This window comes from Haemaphysalis longicornis, unplaced genomic scaffold (genome assembly GCF_048455015.1).
Source record: "Haemaphysalis longicornis isolate Haplotype H1 unplaced genomic scaffold, Haemaphysalis longicornis Haplotype H1 scaffold_8, whole genome shotgun sequence".
NCBI classification, from domain to species: Eukaryota; Metazoa; Arthropoda; class Arachnida; order Ixodida; family Ixodidae; genus Haemaphysalis; species Haemaphysalis longicornis.
In genome coordinates, this window is record NW_027526445.1 from 116,810,039 (window position 1) to 116,828,028 (window position 17,990).

General features: G+C 47.3%; 1 protein-coding gene across 1 annotated transcript in view; it reads right to left on the reverse strand.

The window, feature by feature from the left end:
- Nucleotides 1-17,990, reverse strand: part of LOC144149649 (uncharacterized) — a 41,793-nt gene that overhangs the window by 23,340 nt on the left and 463 nt on the right. The window contains exons 2-3 of the mRNA XM_077681308.1: nt 14,954-15,012; nt 3,890-4,403 (exon numbers count right to left, since the gene is read on the reverse strand). Coding sequence (XP_077537434.1) covers nt 3,890-4,403; nt 14,954-15,012 — 573 coding nt within the window. The remainder of the gene's footprint in view (nt 1-3,889; nt 4,404-14,953; nt 15,013-17,990) is intronic.

The window sequence follows — 17,990 nt, forward strand, 5'->3', positions numbered from 1 at the left end:
ATTCACAGTTGGTATTTAGAGCTTTTTCTTTTTTCTCACTGCTTTGCTGAGGCAGTTTGATTTCAAAACTTCATTAATGTTGCCTGTATCTCCTGCTTTTTCAGCAAGAGTATCAGCTGAAATTAAATCAGAAAGTGTTGCTGCAAGGCTATGTACATGTCTACCATTTGCACGTAAAAGCAAACGCAGATGGAGCGTATGAGGCACAGCAAACATGCAATGAGTGGCCATCCACAGACTAAATGGAACATGCAAGGTAGAGAAGAGAAGCCGGCTTTCACTGGATTGTATCCTGACATGGAGTCTATTTAGGAGTGCTTCTCCCAATTTTGCCTCGTAATAATGACTATCCACTAAACTCTTAATTTCATGCAATACACTGAAACTTGATTGTTACACTGTTTCTTTACATTTTTAACACCTAAAATCCACGACAAACACTTAAAAATCTTGCGAAAAGACAGGGCCATTGGTTGTCAACAGAAAAATCAAGGGTTTTCAGGGACCATTTAAAAATTCCAGGACTTTCAAGGCCTTGAAATTGACACTTCTAAATTCAAGGGTTTTCAAGGTTTTCAAGGACCTGTGCAAACCCTGCACAGTGACAATGCGATCGATTCTCAGTCTCGGACTCATGCAGACTCCCCGAGAAGCAGCCTGGCATTCGTTTTTCGCGTACATTTCTATGGCTTGGGGAGCCCTCGGACTACCTGCGGACTATCCACGGTGAGTCCGAGATTGTCAATCAAAGAGCCCCAAATCTTGAAGACGGACGAGGCCGGACGCTGCTCAGAAGTTACAACTAGTTTTTATAGGAAAAAAAGCAGAAAAATTACGAGCGTTCTAACACGGAACGTGACACACATTCATAGATGAAGATAGCATAATTTATTATTGTTTCGCTTGTGTCTGGCTACATATAAAGTCAATCCCGCATGCTGAATATCACAAGTCAATCACGATACATGAATTCCGATGCAAATTTTCATTGTGGGATTTCCCTTTCTATACAAATACAGTCGATTCTCGATAATTCGAATATTCGGTTAATTGGAAGTAATGTTCTTCTCTCGGCAATATTAGATGCAATGAATGGAAGAAATCGCTCAACAATGCATAGCTAAAATGCATTACATTTGTAAATTGAAAGTAATTTGAAATAGGAAGCATCGAGGTGACCGTCAGTTCTTGATAAAATTCAAAATTTTAAGCGCCAAAACACCGCTGTGCTCTGCATTATGTCAACACCACTGCAACTGAGGCAGCACAAAGTCTGTAACGCAGCCGTTCAATTGAGCCTCGCTCGTGCCAGCGTACGAACGCATTTCCGCTCTTTTCAGGCACTCTACCTTCTTTGTTGTGCACAGCACCGTGTGAGCAGTTTATTTGGCGGACTCTTCAGGATTTTATTTTCACAATGTCTCGACTATTAGGGCAACCCGTGTTCTACGCTCGAATTGGTGACCGTGGAGAACCTGAACAAAATTAAGAAAGGAGACGTATTGCTAATAGCAGTGCTATTCTTGCACTTTTTGTTTAATTGGAAATTTGTTATATTGGAAGTTTTTTTGAGGTCCCTGTGGACACCGTATTAACGGGAGTCGACTGTACATGATGATTAGTGAAGCCAAACTGCATTCAGCAGTTTTAAACCGAAGCTTTGGTGTCGTCACTGAGGCCGCTGTGCGCCAATACGCTCGGCAGGAAAGGTGTGCCCCGAATTATTCCAGACAGATAAGTGTGTGATGTGTGGTGACAGTCGCGCTACCATGCAGCACATGCTCTGGGACTGCCAGCAAACGGACTCAACCACTGCGGATCCGCTGCCGCCGCGCTTGGAGAGTGCGGTGACCAGTGCGGACTATGAACTACAGAAGATGGCTGCACAGCTCGCGCTAGCGGCCATCGATCGCCAGCGGCCGAACTTGTCACCTCCCCCCCAGGGAGGCCGGCGATAGTAGGTGCCCCCCAAGGTTTCCGCAGGCCAAATAAAGACGTTGTTTCTCTCTCTCTCTCCGACAATGATGATGAAAATGATCACGAGTAAGGTGAAAGAAAAAACGCTTCCCACTAGTTGGAATTGAACCGGAGTCCCTCGCGTTATGAAGTCGGCATCTATGCGACTGCTCCATTTCGACACAGCCGAAGCGAACGCCAAGCATAAGGTATCGATTCGCGCCATACACCCCGAACCCAAACATTAGGCCTACGGAGTGCCCGGCCGAGAGTTGCTCTGGGTATTCTAGAAAAGTGGTGCGTACCTCCAGAGTAGCACACACTCGCCGCAGCGTGGGATTGGCCAACTGAAGAATCCATCACAAGAAAGCTTTGTCGTTAGGCGGAGGGGTGCAGGATTTATTTTTTTGTTTTTTGTTTTTTTTTTTGTTTGCTAGAATCACTGTTGGGCTAATTGCCAAGAATTTGCCGCCAGTGCTCTGAAGCAGTCAATTTCTTATAAAGCTTCTAGAAATATGATGGATGAATAGGACATGTACACGCTAACGCAATGTGCAGACACACAACAAATTCCCTGCAAAGCCTGTTTGTAACGACCAAAGAATTTCTCAGGGTGTGAAAGCTTTTTCCCACCACTTCCCCCCCCGTTATTCAGACACCACTGGGAACCAGAGAATATTCCAGACTTCAGTTGGTTCTTGATAATCCACTTTCAATACATGTGCCCCTAATATTAAACGCAAGACCTCAGAAAGGCCCCCTTGGTGCTCACATAGAAAGTAAGGCCAGCCAGCATAATGCACAGCATATGTTTTTGCAGGGCGTGCATAACAAAAGTCATTGGATGCATTTCTTCGCATTGAACAACATTAACTATTCTAGGGCTAACAAAATCTGCCTACCCTTTGCCCTCAATGTTTGAAGATGCAGCGAGAGCTGTGCAGCGTTGGGGGAATGACCGGGATGCCATTGTAGTCGTAATCGAATGGGTGCAATGCTACAGTACGATTGCTTCCAAATCCTAATTTGCATACTTCCCATTATTAGTAAAATAAGGTTGGATGCCATTATTGTTTTATTCCACCAAGCAAACATACAGCAGTAGGCTTTATGAAACTGGCTTTATAATTCAACCTGCAGCCATTTCCCTGAACCTCTTTTAGCTGCAAAACAGCTATTGAAGTGGTCATGTCATACTGGCCACTTAGGTCTTTTTACAACCGTTTTTGACATTTGAAATGCTTTAGGAATGTGGTTAAGAAGCGCATCTGGCTGTTAGATTAGGTGGCCACGAAACACTTGAGCCATATGCGGTTGTTCCCCACAGATACGATACATTTAGAGACTCTCGTTCAATTTTTTTCTTCTTTTTAATGTCCCTCAAAGTATGGGCATTGTTTGCGTGTTTGAGAGACGTCATACAAGCGATACTGCTGCTACTGATCAGTGCCCTTTCGGCTGCCACAATAAATGCATTTGAAAGCCACTTAAAAGAAATGCGCATCAAAAGCAAAGCACCAAGTAGATGGGGTATCTGTAGCAATCACCAAATCACACAGGGCCACTCCGGGCTGGTGACAACTAAAATGCTGCCCAAAGTGAAAGCACCAATCAGAATCACTGCAGCATTCCTTCAAAACTACGACTACTAGTTACATACGGTAACGAATGCATTAAAACTCTGCACCTTTATAGACTGGTCTCTACATACGCACGTTAGAACGCAAGTTACAGCTGCCTTCCAATACTACGTTACTTTCATAAAAGCCCTCGCCAATTTGTATTAACCGTGTCATCAGAATGCTTTCGCAACGCTTCAAATTTAGTTCGCTTTACGCAACGCGCATAAGCAAGGTAATTTTTTTATTCGTATCAACCACACTTATCGTCAAGACTGCATACACGCACTAGCGCACGCCTCTTCCCATTTTACCTGGCTGTCTGGGCAGTGACTGAACACTCGCTGGAGTGGACGTGACGATTTCGCCAGAGGCGTCGCCGTTCAGCGTCGTCGGCAGTCGGTGCTGACTGCTGGCTGGTGTAGATGTCGCAACTCGTGCTGCGGTGTTTTCCTCGTCCTCGAGCCTGTCGGCCTGTCGTGGCTGAAGACGGGCTGGTGTGGACATGACGACTTCAGTGGAGCCATTCCCGGCGGTCTTCTTCGCTGGCCGTGGCTGGTTACCGACTGGCGTAGACGTAACGCCGACCGGTGCGGGAGTGCAGCTACCTCCCAGTTGCTTTGCTGGTCGTGGGTTGGCTGGCGTGGACGTGACAAGCCGTGCAGGGGTGGCACCCTCGACCCTCTTTCGGGACCGTGCAACTGGGGCGGCTCCGCCTTCAATTGGGCTTATGTCCGGAACTGGCGCCTTGGAAGACTTGGACGGCTTTACGGCCGACAGGGGCCAACGTTCCCCGACAACTTCCGACAGCCTCCTCTTCTGGGGGGTCTGCGGAGAACGGTCGCCAAGTTGAATAACTCAAAAATGCATCCTAAAAGACCACTCCTATAACCTAGAAAGTCCAAAAACAACACCAATGCCAACAAACGAGGCTGGCAGAAACGCCAGAATGCAGGCAGGGTGTGCACTCGCCAAGATGAACAGTGCAAGTGATTCCAATATCGATGTGCAGTCTTTGTCTAAGCTTTCTAGGACATGACAAAGGTTTCTCTGTGCCACAAAGAATTCAAAGAAGAAGCTTAGCGTCTAAGTGTGATTAAGGGGGGATACTGCTCTTAAAACTATTTTTCTTTTAATTTTTAAGTAAACTCTGTGAAACTTGTCAGTCTTGCTGCTTTCCCCCCACTGATTTCAAACGTGGCATTTGTTTTTTTAGTTGGTCAATTAGTTCCCGAGGTAATTAGAGATAATTAACCATTTTTGGAGGAACAATAGACAAAACAGTGTTGGTCATAAAACTGTAATCTTTGCATTTTCCAACACTATGAACCCTGGTGAGTGCAATAAGACAACCAGTTTTTTGATGCATCGCTTGGAACTAATTTTACAGCACATTAAACTTCAGTGTTTAAAATGGGCAATCAAAATGGTTCCTTGCCACTGGTGCCACCAACGTAAACGTAATGAGCTGTAAAATTAGATCCAAGCGATGCATAAAAAAACCGATTCTCTCACTGCACTCACCAGGGTTCATAGCGTTGGAAAATGCAAAGATTACAGTTTTATGACCTACACAGTTTTGTCTATTGTTCCTCCAAAAATGCTTAATTACCTCTAATTATCTCGGGAACTAATTGCCCAACTAAAAAACAAATGCCACGTTTGAAATCAGTGAGGGAAAAGCAGCAAGACTGACAAGTTTCACAGAGTTTACTTAAAACTTAAAAAGTTTTTTTAAGAGCAGTGTTCCCCCTTAAAGTATTTTACGGCAGTAAGAAAAACAGGTGTTTTCTCTAGCCTTACGGCATAAAACATTTCAGCCTCGCTCAAGAGGTAAGCTTGTGCTTTTCATTTTTTGCAGCCTATGCCCTTTCCCCAAGGCCTAGAAAATTTCGACAAAGACTGTACCTCCATTGACACTGAAAAGGTGTCTACAATAATATTGAAAGAAAAATGATAACCTGGTATAATCAAGTGGCATTTCCACCTGCTTTAGCACTACCACTCACATTCACCTCAGTTTAATCAAACAACATTAAATTTCTTTTTCACTGCTTTTTAACCCTTTGAGGGTCATGGCCGTACATATACGGCATCGGCAAACACTTTCAAAATGGTCAATGACGTACATGTACGGCATTGCATGTATCTTTAAAAAGCGCGCGTTTTTCGCCAACTTCTCTTGCCTGGCATGGGCTGCCACACTGCGGAAATACGTCAAATTTTTTTTCTCGCTCTGATGGCTCTTCTTTGTATTTTTTTATGATTTACTTCAGCGGCGCGCCGGCTATCGTTCGTGCATCCGCTACCGAGGGGGGGGCGCTGGGTATTGCCCACCAGGCGCCTCTCGCTTCTTGCGCCTGCCACAGACCAAGGTCGCCTGCGAAACTGGTGAGGCTCTTTTCTCCTTTTTTTTTTGTATTTTATGAGCGGTGCACCCTCTATCACTCCCAAATCCGGCTGGTTTCAGTATCGTCCTCCGGGCGCTTCCCGCTTTTTGCGCAAGCGAAACTGATGTCTATCTGATTTTTATTCACTCAAAAGGTGCTGGCTTGTTACTCTCTCGTTTTTACAGATTTTTTCTTGTGTTAATCATGAATAAACCACATATATGTAACAACATGAACGATTTTTTTGTCACTTTACGGTCACCCTAAAAAAATAACTATAATTTTTTCTCGAAATAGATTCACCCGAAGAATTTAAATCAGCAATAAAAAAAATCGACACTGGGGGGTCCCATTTGGTGAAAAAATTCGACCCACAAAGGGTTAAGGGCTCAGGCTGCCAGCGTCTCCTGTGATCGTCATGGTCGTTTCATGTAGCCACAGTACTAAACCACCAGGACTCTCGTTTTCCAATGCCTCGTGCTAGAACATAACGCATGCTAAAAGAACACACAGTGACACTCGTTTTACGACTCGCGCTAGAATGCTTAGTGCTTCACAGACATGAGACTTTTACAGCAAAGCTGTACACCTCCACCCCCCAACGGTTTCATATCTATGGGCAAAAATGCCAAGGCGCCAAGAGTACACTCACACATGGCATGCTTCACCCCTCCCCAGGCTTCCCATTAGTGGAGATGGTGGTGCGGGATTTGTTTTACAGCCAGTAAGATGATGTGCAGCATGTCTCCTTTTTTACATTCATAATTTTCAAATATTAAAACAAGAACAGAATGGCAGAAGAAAATGTAAATTTAATGTAAAAGCAAAAATATCCGCAAGAAAGAGAGAGAGAAAGAACTTTATTCTGGAGCCGTTGGGTCAACGACGAGTGGTGACCAGCGCTTGGAAGGCGCCGGTGACCCGGGCTACTCATTCAGCGAGTCCTTGCTGGACCCGCGCCTCCCAGTGCTCCACACAAGAGATGAGAGGGAATGAGTTTTGAGGGCATTGCCAAATGATACGAGCAACTGTTTCGTGGGCTCCACAGTCGGGACATTGGGGAGAGGGAAATAAAGATGGATAAATTGCATCCAGTCTGGCACGACAGGGGAGGGTGTTGGTTTGGAGAAGGTGCCAGGCCAGTACCGTTCCTCGGTGATAAAGAGTGACCAATGGGGTGGAGGGTAGCGCCGGCGAGAGAGGCGGTAGTGGCAGGTACCATATTTACTCGCATAATAGGCGCACCCCCAGTTTGGTCGCGAAAAATCTGATTTTTTATTTCCACGCATAATAGGCGCACTCCAAACTTCGCACTGTGATCAGCATCGCATTTACACTATTGCAAGCCGAGGCAGAAATGAAACACAGTTTTCGCGAAGCACAAAGACCAACTATTGGCCGCGAGGCCCACCACTGGAGAGGCCGGCGCTGCGATCGTTTTGACGTCTCTTGTAGGATCACCGTTCCTATCTTGCTGCGTAGTTGGCTTGCAGCACAAGACACTTCGCTTAAAAAGTGCGTTCCAAAAGTATTTTCGTGTTAATTTCCTTAGTTTGAAGTTAATTCTCAGTGCGTCAAGCGCAGTTCGACCTAATGGTGACTGTATAAACGTATAAACTGTGGTAGATTATCCGCAAACACCATGAGCGTGGTGGTGTATTACGCATGCGACCGAAGCATAAGCAGTGGCTTGTTTCCCCGATCAACAATGTGGACTACGACGATCGCCGAGTGAAGTTTCTAGACTTCCCTTGTTTGCAAGAAATGTACAAAGCAGGAAATCGTGAAGCGTTCACTGCTCGCAGAAGCACACGCACCCGCCCTGCCTGCCCGCACAGCCGACAGTGCGGCTCGAACCGACGCAGGTCGCGGCAGCAACAACTTGTCGCCGCTTTTTAAAATCACACAAGTCGTGGAAAAGAAGTTCCAGATTGGTGTAAGTGGATGTTAGTGTGATGAAAAATTCTAATAGGTAGTGTCATCAGCTGTGGTTTTCAAAGCGATGCTCAAATATCTGCCGCGATTTACGCCGGCCGGCCGCGGAGGTCAACGGAAATCACCGTGCTTACAGAGTTCCCAGCGCGGTGAAACATTCTGTTAGGGACTGTCACTCGCAACTCTAACGGTGATGAAATATCTGCTGCGACGCCAAGCCTAGAGTTCCCAACGTCCGATTACGTGCGTCCGAAGCCGGCTGCGAGATGTTGGCGAAGGCCCTCCCGTCGCGAACGCGCGTGTTGTGTTTGGGTTCCTCTAACTTCTTGAGGGCCCCCAACACTCGGTTCTCCTATTCTAAATATCCCCATTACCCAAAATCATTAACGACGTGATTCTCCTCGTACGCAGCCTCGCCTTCTGTGAGCAGTCGTGAGTTTCGAAATTGATGCTTGAGAAGTGCCGGCTAACTGTAAACATACAAAACACGCTGCAATTATAAATTACCACGCCGAGCACCTAATGAAAACTAAATATATCCTTGCCCGAACCCGCTCGAAGGCGTTAAAAACTTGCGTTCATACTGTTCATACATTGCGGACAAGTCGCAAAAAGTAAACATCAGCCGTGCAGTGTACAGGCTATGGCAGTGATCGTTAATCAAATCCGGGCATGACTATAAAACATCGTAGGGGAAATAGGCACTGATCAAGCCAAACTGCAGACCGTAACAATACTTTTAAGCATGTGCGGCAAAGCAATCTGATCAGCGTTCACGCGTCATTCATTTACGAGGCAATACGAGCAGTTCGCGCGGTGAGATCAAAAGTGAGCGACGCGTTTCTGTCGCTGTTACAAGGTGTTTGCTTGCACACACATGTCCCGTCACAAGTTTTTCATAATGGATTTACAGCGTACTTTTCTCGGCATCAGTTGCATCGTCCTTGGCGTTAGCTGGCTGCGTATGAAAGAGCTGTGGGTCGCGATGGTAGCAACTACCTAAACGCGGTGGTGTCGCAGGGAACAAGCGAGTCGCTGATTGCTTACCCGAATTATTTGGTTTACAGACAACTTTTTTGGTAATTTGCATCAAATCCATGAGGAGCGGGCGAGACGGTGGCCACAACAAAAAAACGATTCCGCATACGCACAGGAAATGTGTTGTAGCAGACGACAACACGATTCGGAGTCCTACAAGTGACGTCACTCGTAGGCGGCGCCACGGTATGTCCTCGAGGCCAATACATGTGGCACGCGGATAAAGTGACCTAAAGCGTGAACAGCATGGAGCGTTTTTGTCCGCGGCGGCTTCTGCCTTGCTCAGAACACGGCCGCTCGATTGCGCGCACAAGGAGGTCAGAAAATGACAGGAAAATGACCCGCGACAGTGTGCGGATGCGGCAGGAGTCAGACGACTTGAACAAATGGGGAGGCGCGGTCTTCATGGAGGCAGTTTGAAAACGCTCGGGACCCAGCCGGCTGGCTCCGCCAGAGATACAGAGAAGCAGTGTAGACAAAAGGAAATATCGTTAAGACATTTGCTTCAGACCCAAACGCGACGCACTCGAGCGCAGCAGCGGGAGGCTTCCCTGACACCTGGCAACCGTCTTGGTTTTCTCGGTGTTGGGAACTTTAGGCTTAGCATCGCGGTGGATATTTGACCGCCAACGCACTCGAGCGCAGCAGCGGGAGGCTTCCCCAACACCTCGCAACCGTCATGGTTTTCTCGGTGTTCGGAACTTTAGGCTTAGCATCGCGGTGGATATTTTATCTCTACAATTGCGAATTACAATACATAGCACAATGCTTCGCCACACTAACATCCAATTTCTCGCACGCGGAAGTTCTTTTCTGTGATCAGATTGACTGCGAAGACCGGCGACAAGCTGTTGCTGCCGTGGTGGGGCCGGTTCGAGCCGCTTCCAGAGCTGTGCGGGCAGGCGCGCAGACGTGTTTGCAGGCACGGCCGACGTGTGCGCGTATCGTTTCCGAGTGCGGAAAACGCTTCATGATTGCCTTCTTTATCCATATTTTGGCGAACGACGCGCGGAATTTGCAAATTTAGCATGGCTTTTGTCGTAGTTGATCGGGTGGTTCGGGAAACGAACCGCTGCTCACGGGCAGTCGCGCTGACTAGCGACACAAAGAACACAAGCGCCTGTTGAGGGCAGCTTTGGGGCACCCGCTACTTGAGGGCCTTTGTCTCCTTCGAACGCCAGGTGCCTTTTTTTCGCCTCTGCTGATGGGACGCCACTTGCGTCCTAACGGACTTCCGCGATTTTGAACAGTGCGGCCCTGCGGCTGTGCAACTGCAGTTAGCGTGACCGAACTGAGGGGGCCAAGCTCAGTTTGCGCTAACCATGGTTAGTGGGCTCAGCGGGCTAACCGCAGTTTCATCTGTCGTGCAACGCAGCAAATTGCGGTTTTGTCTAACCGTGGTTTGCTTTACCGTGGTTAACTGCGCACTGCATGTGGTTCATGCTTAACGCGGCCAAAGAAAAAAAAAAACGATTCAAAGAGCAAAAAATAGTCCTATCAACTATCGACACGAGCGACAGTGCTATCGCCATCAAGAAATACCAAATCTCGCCATTTCGCAAGCGGCGTGCAGTTGGTATGGCTGTGTTGTGGCGCGCTCCACAATGGGGAAATACGTGAGCTACACGGCTGGATTCAAACTGAAAGCTGTGCAGTATGCCCCCGAGCACAGAAACCGTGCTGCCAACAGACGTTTCCATGTCGGAGAAACCAGCATTCGCTACTGGCGAGGTCAGCAGGAGAAACTTCGGGCCACCAACAACTCAAGACGGGCTTTCCGTGGTGCAAAGTCCGGAAAGTATCCGCAAGTGGAGGAGCAACTAGTTCAGCTCATACGGGACCTTCGTCAAGACGGTTGCGCTGTGTCCCTCGACATAGTGCAGACTGAGGCACGCAGAATTGCCCGAGCGCAAGGCATCGAAGTGAAAGATTTTAAGGCAAGCTCCGGATGGACAACGCGCTTCATGCGACGCCATGGACTGACCCTGAGGAGGCGCACCACGTTGTGCCAGCGCTTGCCCTCGGCGTACAAGGACAAGGTGCTGGAGTTTCGCCGTTTTGTTATACGGCTCCGGCAGGAGAAGAACTTCATTTTGTCGCAGATTGGGAATGCAGATCAGACCCCCCTGTGTTTCAACATGCCGAGAAACACGACTGTTGAGGAGAAAGGAGCAAGAAGCGTGCTTATTAGAACATCTGGCGCGGAAAAGCAAAGATGTACTGTCATGTTGGCAGTGACTGCGGATGGGCGCAAACTGCCGCCTTATGTCATCTTGAAGAGGAAGACGCTTCCAAAGGAAAATTTCCCTCGAGACATCTACATCAGGGTCCAAGAGAAAGGCTGGATGTCCGCGGAGTTGATGGTGGATTGGATCAAAACAGTCTGGGGCCGGCGACCGGGCGGCCTGTTGTATCCCGAATTGCTCGTTTTGGACAGTTTTCGCGGGCACCTTGTTGAAGCTGTACGAGAGAAGTTGAAGGAGCTGCGCACGGATATTGCCGTCATTCCAGGAGGCCTCACTTTAGTACTCCAGCCTTTGGACGTGTCCTTAAATAAGCCTTTTAAGGACAACGCTCGCAGGCTATATACACTAACTGGATGGTTGGAGGACAGCATCAGCTAACTCCAGGTGGCAAAATCAAGAGGCCGCCTGTGGAGATGTTGTGCGGTTGGATCGCGGAAGCCTGGCGAGAGATCTCCGATGACGTCGTCAGGAAAAGTTTCAAGACGACGGGGATTTCCAACGCACTGGATGCGAGCGAAGACGACATGTTGTGGAGTTCGGACAAAGACGAGTCAGCACTCGGCAGTGATGAGTGCGTTCTCACCGACTCCAACTCCGAATAGGGGAAGGAGAGGAACGTTCATGACGTGTAAATAAATTTCGCGTGTGTATGCAGTCGACGTCTCTCGCATGATGATTAAAAGGTAAGTAGGCAGCTGTTAGTTTAACTTTTATACTGGATTTATGGAAGCGCGAGAATGCGAGTAGAAAATTTTTCGGCAATGTTACCCCGCGTAATAGGCGCACCCTGAACTTTTGAGTCAGATTGTCTGAAAAAAAGTGCGCCTATATGCGAGTAAATACGGTAATTTCCTGGAAAGTCAGAAGGCTGTCGCGGGTTGATTGGGCTCCATGGGAAGGGGTGCGACCTGGCCCAGCTCGGACGGTTAGCTCTCGAGCTGCAAGGTTAGCCGCTTCGTCTCCTTCCAGCCCCGCATGGGCTGGAGTCCAAATCAACAACTCCGCGTGGGAAGTGGGAGGAGCAAAACGCATGCAAAGATGCACATATTGGCAAGCCTCCAGTAACTTTCTGCAGACTTCACTGGTCAGCTGCTTTTCCTTATAAAAATACCCTTGACAGTCCCTGGTTTCCAGCCTCCCTGAAGTTGTTCCCTCACACCCCAGACATGGCACAAATCCAGGAAATGCAAGCTGCCATGGTTGGCAACGTACCCATGCCAGGAGAGCTGCACTGGTTTAAAAAAGAAAACCACCAGGTAACTGCTTTCATCATGCTGGATATAACCACACTCAAAATGCTTATATTGCATATGCAACAACCAAACTGGAAGACACCATATTACGTGTCATATTTCATTTATAATTCCCCCAAACTTAAGGAATACCATGCCAGGAATGGAACCTTTGCTTTTGTTAAATCCATTTTTTGTTAAATCAATACATCAGTATAATCAGCTCTTAAATTTACACATGCCATCTGTGAACGAACAATTTTTTTCAAACCTGTAAAACCTCCGCTTCGGCACCTTTGGGCGCTGCAAGTATCTGTTGTAGAAAGAAAGACTAAAAGAATGTTTCTCGGTAAAATGTTCTGTATTTTGGTTTGTCCCAGGAGTCACACTGTGATGCAATCCACCCCCATTTCAATGGTTCCCCCAGCAAGGCTACTACATCCCAATGCTATAAGAACCTGCGTGAAAAATTCCCTGCTGAAAAGCCGTGTTTTCGCATTTCTTTTGTCACTTTAATCCAAGAAGAGAAAAAGCAACGTAGCATTGGACCGTTTTTGCCGGTACTGCACTTTGCCGAGAAAAAAGAAATTGCTTCCGGCCAAAGGGCCTTTGGGCTACCCAACGTAACGGTTTCACACACACAGCGACTGACACAGTTATCTCTAGCAAAATGGCCATCATTAGAACTTAGCATGGCTTAGCAACATGGTTAAAGGTGTTGTGCCACCAAATTTGTTGCTTGTGCATTCTTTGTTGCAAACGTTTTATAATTCGTTAGAAAGCATGATACATGCTCTCACACGCACATATTCTGAGTGAAAAATTTATTATCGCACGATTCATGTGAACAGGATTCGGTTTCGGTTTCTGGGCGCCGATTCAAGCAGTGACGTCACAGTGTAGCGAGGAGGCTCTGCCACGGCGGCGCTGCGGTACGTTGCGACTTTACTGCGGCGTCTGCTCCCCCACATACGGGCTTCACCACGGAAGTAAACACGCCGACTCGTCACGTCAAGCCGCGACAGCTCCGACGCAGATTCTTTGTCTGCATCCTCGGATGCAGACAAATGAAAACCATGGATTTGCAAACCATAAAAATGCTAAAAAAACTCAAAAAAAAAAAAAAAAAAAAGCTGCCCCCGCCGCGAATTGAACCGGCAATGTTGACCGGATGGGCGGAACGCTCGAGACCACTGAGCCAGCGAACAAACGATTCCACTCCGCCATATAGCCGGTGTACTAGATGGAGGCCCATCCTTGGAGTCGTACGTCGGTGTTTACTAGCTAGTTTACAGAATTCCTGGCTTGTAAACTCACATTTTTTAAATAGAGCTTGCGCAGCAAGGTTCCGCGAAGCCCCCGCGACAGCTTATCGCCATCAACTCTGCTCTTCTGCGAAAGCGCTCGCAAAAATAAGTGTGCCCGGCTGCGACTGCGATTACTGAAGGGATAGTGCTTGCCGTACTTTGGTTTTACGTTTTACGTTAAAAACCTTTGCCGATACTGATCTCTTATTACCCAAATTACCCTACGTAACTGTTCTTCTGCACGAAACTGACCTTATATTTTCTACAGGCGAGCCGATCGCGCACGCATTCCGGGGTAGCGGCGTCGCCGAAGAGCACGGCCGAAGCGTCGAACGCCAAAATACGGATCGCATTAGCGCTAGTGTTGAGTTGTATGGGCTTCATGGAACTTACCGAGTTTATTACCCTCCAGAAACTAACAAAATAGAGCCGCGTTCATTGCGGCACGAATGTTGTCGGGGCGCAGTTTTCGCTTCTCGGTCGATTGACGACGCGTCGTGCGACCAGTCAGGCGACCGGTTTTGTTGTCGTCTTCGATCGGCGAGTCAGTCACACTACGGCGACTTTCCATCGGCCGACGTGTTTGTGTCGCCGTCGGCGTGGTGTGACAACGCGGTCTGGCAATTCGGCAGTTGGCCGATGTTTTAACGACTCGTCGGCGTCGCGTCGTCGTCGCATCGGTATAGTGTGTCGATACGACCAAGCGACCAAACAAACTGTGGTAACTGGAGTTCACGTTCACGTCACTCGAGTCGCTAGCGTTGTATGACGTCACAAACTTTGCTGCGCTGGCAATTCACTGACGTCATGGTTAGTGGCGCTAGCGATGGGTCCCGATTTCCAGAAGAGCATTTAGGTAATTTTTAGAAGCGAATTAAAATATAAATTAAGCGCTTGCTGTACCCAGCACTTCGTGTTGAGGGTCGTTGCATGCAGAGGAAGCCTACAGCAGGCTTTTTACAGACTTAAAATTTGGTGGCACAACACCTTTAAGTAAAGTGCCGTTTACCATGCATGACCACCTTAATCCTTTTTGACACGCCTCCCCAATGCATTAGCAGGCAGCCGTCACTGAGTCTAGTTTCTTCAAAAAATTCGCAAATATGCAGCTTGCAGCCCACATCTTTCGAGAGCTTCTGGTAAACAGGTTTCAGTAGCAAAGTAGCGCTATGCAAGGCAGCTATGCCCGCAAGAGAAGTAAATTCAAGCCTATCCACAAATCAAACTCACCTGTCTGCGCATGACGTTTTCAATTCCGCCAAGAGCATTCCTGGTAGCAGTGAAACCCTCTGAAGAGAGCAGGAAAGAAGAAATGTGAGAAGCACCCTACACTAAATATAATCTCGTAACAGCTTCTGGAAATGAGCTACAAGCAGCCGCGTGTGTCTGTTTGGGCAGTGGGCCAAGCCAGAGGACGATTCCTCCTCGCTTCATTTTACAAGGAGTCTGTGAATGACATTCATGCTTGGGGAGGATCAGTGCAAATGCCATCTTTGCAGTGCAGAGCGGTGCCATCAGTGCACAGCTAATACCTGCTGGGCCTACCCCTCCGGTGTAGGCAGTGTTGCGGAGCTTTCAAGCAGTGGAGATCTGTCCCGTCATCGATCGGCTGTCACCATTCCCTTCCTACAACACAACAGACCATTAGCATGGTGGATTTCGTGTTGATGAAACGGGGGAGAGGACACCATCCGTCCCCTCTTGACCCCTCATCCCACAAAGTTATTGAAATTGGAGTGTCAAGTGTCGAAGATACGCCCAGGGTGGAATCATAAATTTTGTCCACCTAAAAGCGTTCCTATCAAGCGTGCCCTGATTGGCTGAGGCCTTGCATGTGTGATGCAAAACCAGAAACGCAGGGAGTTGTTAACTGGAACTACGTCACAACTTGAAACAGAGACGCAACAAAAGATTGTTCCACCCCGATCTACGAGGCATGCCGCCGTGGAAAACTACGGATTAATTCAGACCACCTGTGGCTCTTTAGCATGCACCAAAGCCTCCACACACGGGTATTTTTGTTTTGTGTATCAGGGAAAGGCCACCGGGCCGAGAATCGAAACAGTGCGACGCATGAGCCACCATAATGAACAGAAATTCTCCCAAGCTAGACTAAATCCCCTTCATACTGCCCTGTTAGGCCACCCAGGTCATGGATGTGCTGGAGGGCTAGGTTAGGCAGAAGCTGTAACTTTTGCGTACACAAAAAAAAAAACGAGGACTAAACGGAGACACGAAGACTGCGCTGGTCTTCGTGTCTCCATTTAGTCCTCGTTTTTTGTGTGCGCAAAAGTTACAGCTATGAATTGTCACCAACTAGCCCGCCTTTCAGTGTTATTGCAATTTATTGTTAGGCAGAAGCGTAGATCTGCCAGGCAGTGTGGAACGGGTATTGGATCATGCATGGACGGTCATCACAAAACCACACAATTCGGCTTCACAAGCGCTACCAAATTTAAAATAACTCCGACAGGCTGCGCAAACAAACTGCGCGTCTCGTTTGATACATGGGTTGAACCCTGCAGTGTTGGAATGGAACGAAAACTGGAACCGGGAAAAAAAAAAAACAAAAACAAAACATAACCTAAACGTAATGTATTATTTTGTTCTGAAGCAAAACCGAAAAAATTTCGTTTTGGTTATCGGTTCGAGTGGAAAGCTCAGATATTCGAGCATTCATTCCAATATCCATGGTGGGAGGTTACCGCCACTTTGCTGGCATATAAAATGCCTTTCGTTTCGCTGGCGACGTCTTCCCTTTGGCAGGCTTGCTCATGCTTTCCTACTTTCTCCGTCTGTTACCATATTCTAGACCTCTCTAGAACACTATACATTTGTCTCGATGGTCAATGCATAGCTCTCCACAAGATCGTCGCCCGCAGTTGGCTGCAAAGCAGACGTTGCGGCCGTGTTTATTTATTGCTCAATATACTTAAATACTTATTTATTCACTTATTCATTCGTTTACTGATATAACCTACATTCTCCTAAGGCATTGTTCTAAGGGGGTGCTATACATGAATAAACACAAAAATTCAGAAAAACGACATAACAGCAATAAAGACGACAGAAAAATGACTTGCTCGGCATGATTACAGCAGCATACTCTGATTGCAGTAAAAACAGAAGATAACAGCGGCACAATCAACGAAAGCAGCAGCAAGTTGCGCTGTGCTTATGCACATGCACTACACATGCAGCGCGAACTCAATTCTCAATTGCTCTTGCGTGCCGTTGTGTACCGATACAAACCATTACTTTTTTCGTCCCAGAGCTAAACCGGAATGCAAGTTTTATTTATAAAACAGAACAGAAACCGAAACGAAAATTGTTTAATTCCGACACCCTGAACCACAGCCCTGGAAGCCGCATGTACAGACGACAATGCTTGTTCCAGAAGGGTACAAAGTAAGCGGCTGATGCCAGAAACAAAAGAAAGCCTAAAAACAGGGTGCCGGACTGCTAGTTCCTACAAAGTATTTAAAGGGACCACGAAGGCCAGATGCAAGTTTGGTTCATTAGAAAGACTGCTTCGTCCTGATAAGAATTATACCAATTTTATCGCAAGCTTCAAAAAAATAGTGGCGACATTAAAGAAAATATGTGAGGCAGTGGCAACTCTTCAGCTACTTTCCGGCAACTTTTCTATGACGTCATAGAATCTGGTGCGTGCAACTGGCAGCCGCCGAACAGACACATGACTGGACGATTTTAGTGGAGCCTCTAGTTTCGTTTGATAGCATCACTCGAATGCTAAAGTGCAGTTAACACACCGGCAATTGTTTTTAGTGTTGTTCCATAATGACGTCACTCCTGCCCATAAAGCGTCACTAAAGCGCAAATTTTGAGCGTTTCAATATTTTTTTCCGTTTTCTCGGTTAAAAAAGGTCCTTCGTGGCTGGAATAGAGCTGAATGACGTACTAAAGCCTAGTTCTTTCAAATTAAGCAAAGCTGTATTTGGTGATCGTGTCGAATTGATGCGATCGTGTCGAAACTCGACGCCAGATGTTCGCGGTTTCGCATAGCTTTCAACCAAAAATGTGCAAAAAAGGAAAACAAGGGCTGAAAAAGAAACAAGAAATTTAAGAAAATAGGAATAAACAAACAAGAAACTTTTTGGAAGACGCGAGAGCGCACGGGTTTACACGCGCGCTGTAAAGCTCGCAGGCGGCAGACAGCGAGATGATTGCCGGAACGCGCTGGAGCATGTTGGGTTCGGCAGCACACATGACGCTAACTAAAATAACCTAGTTTCGATGACGAACC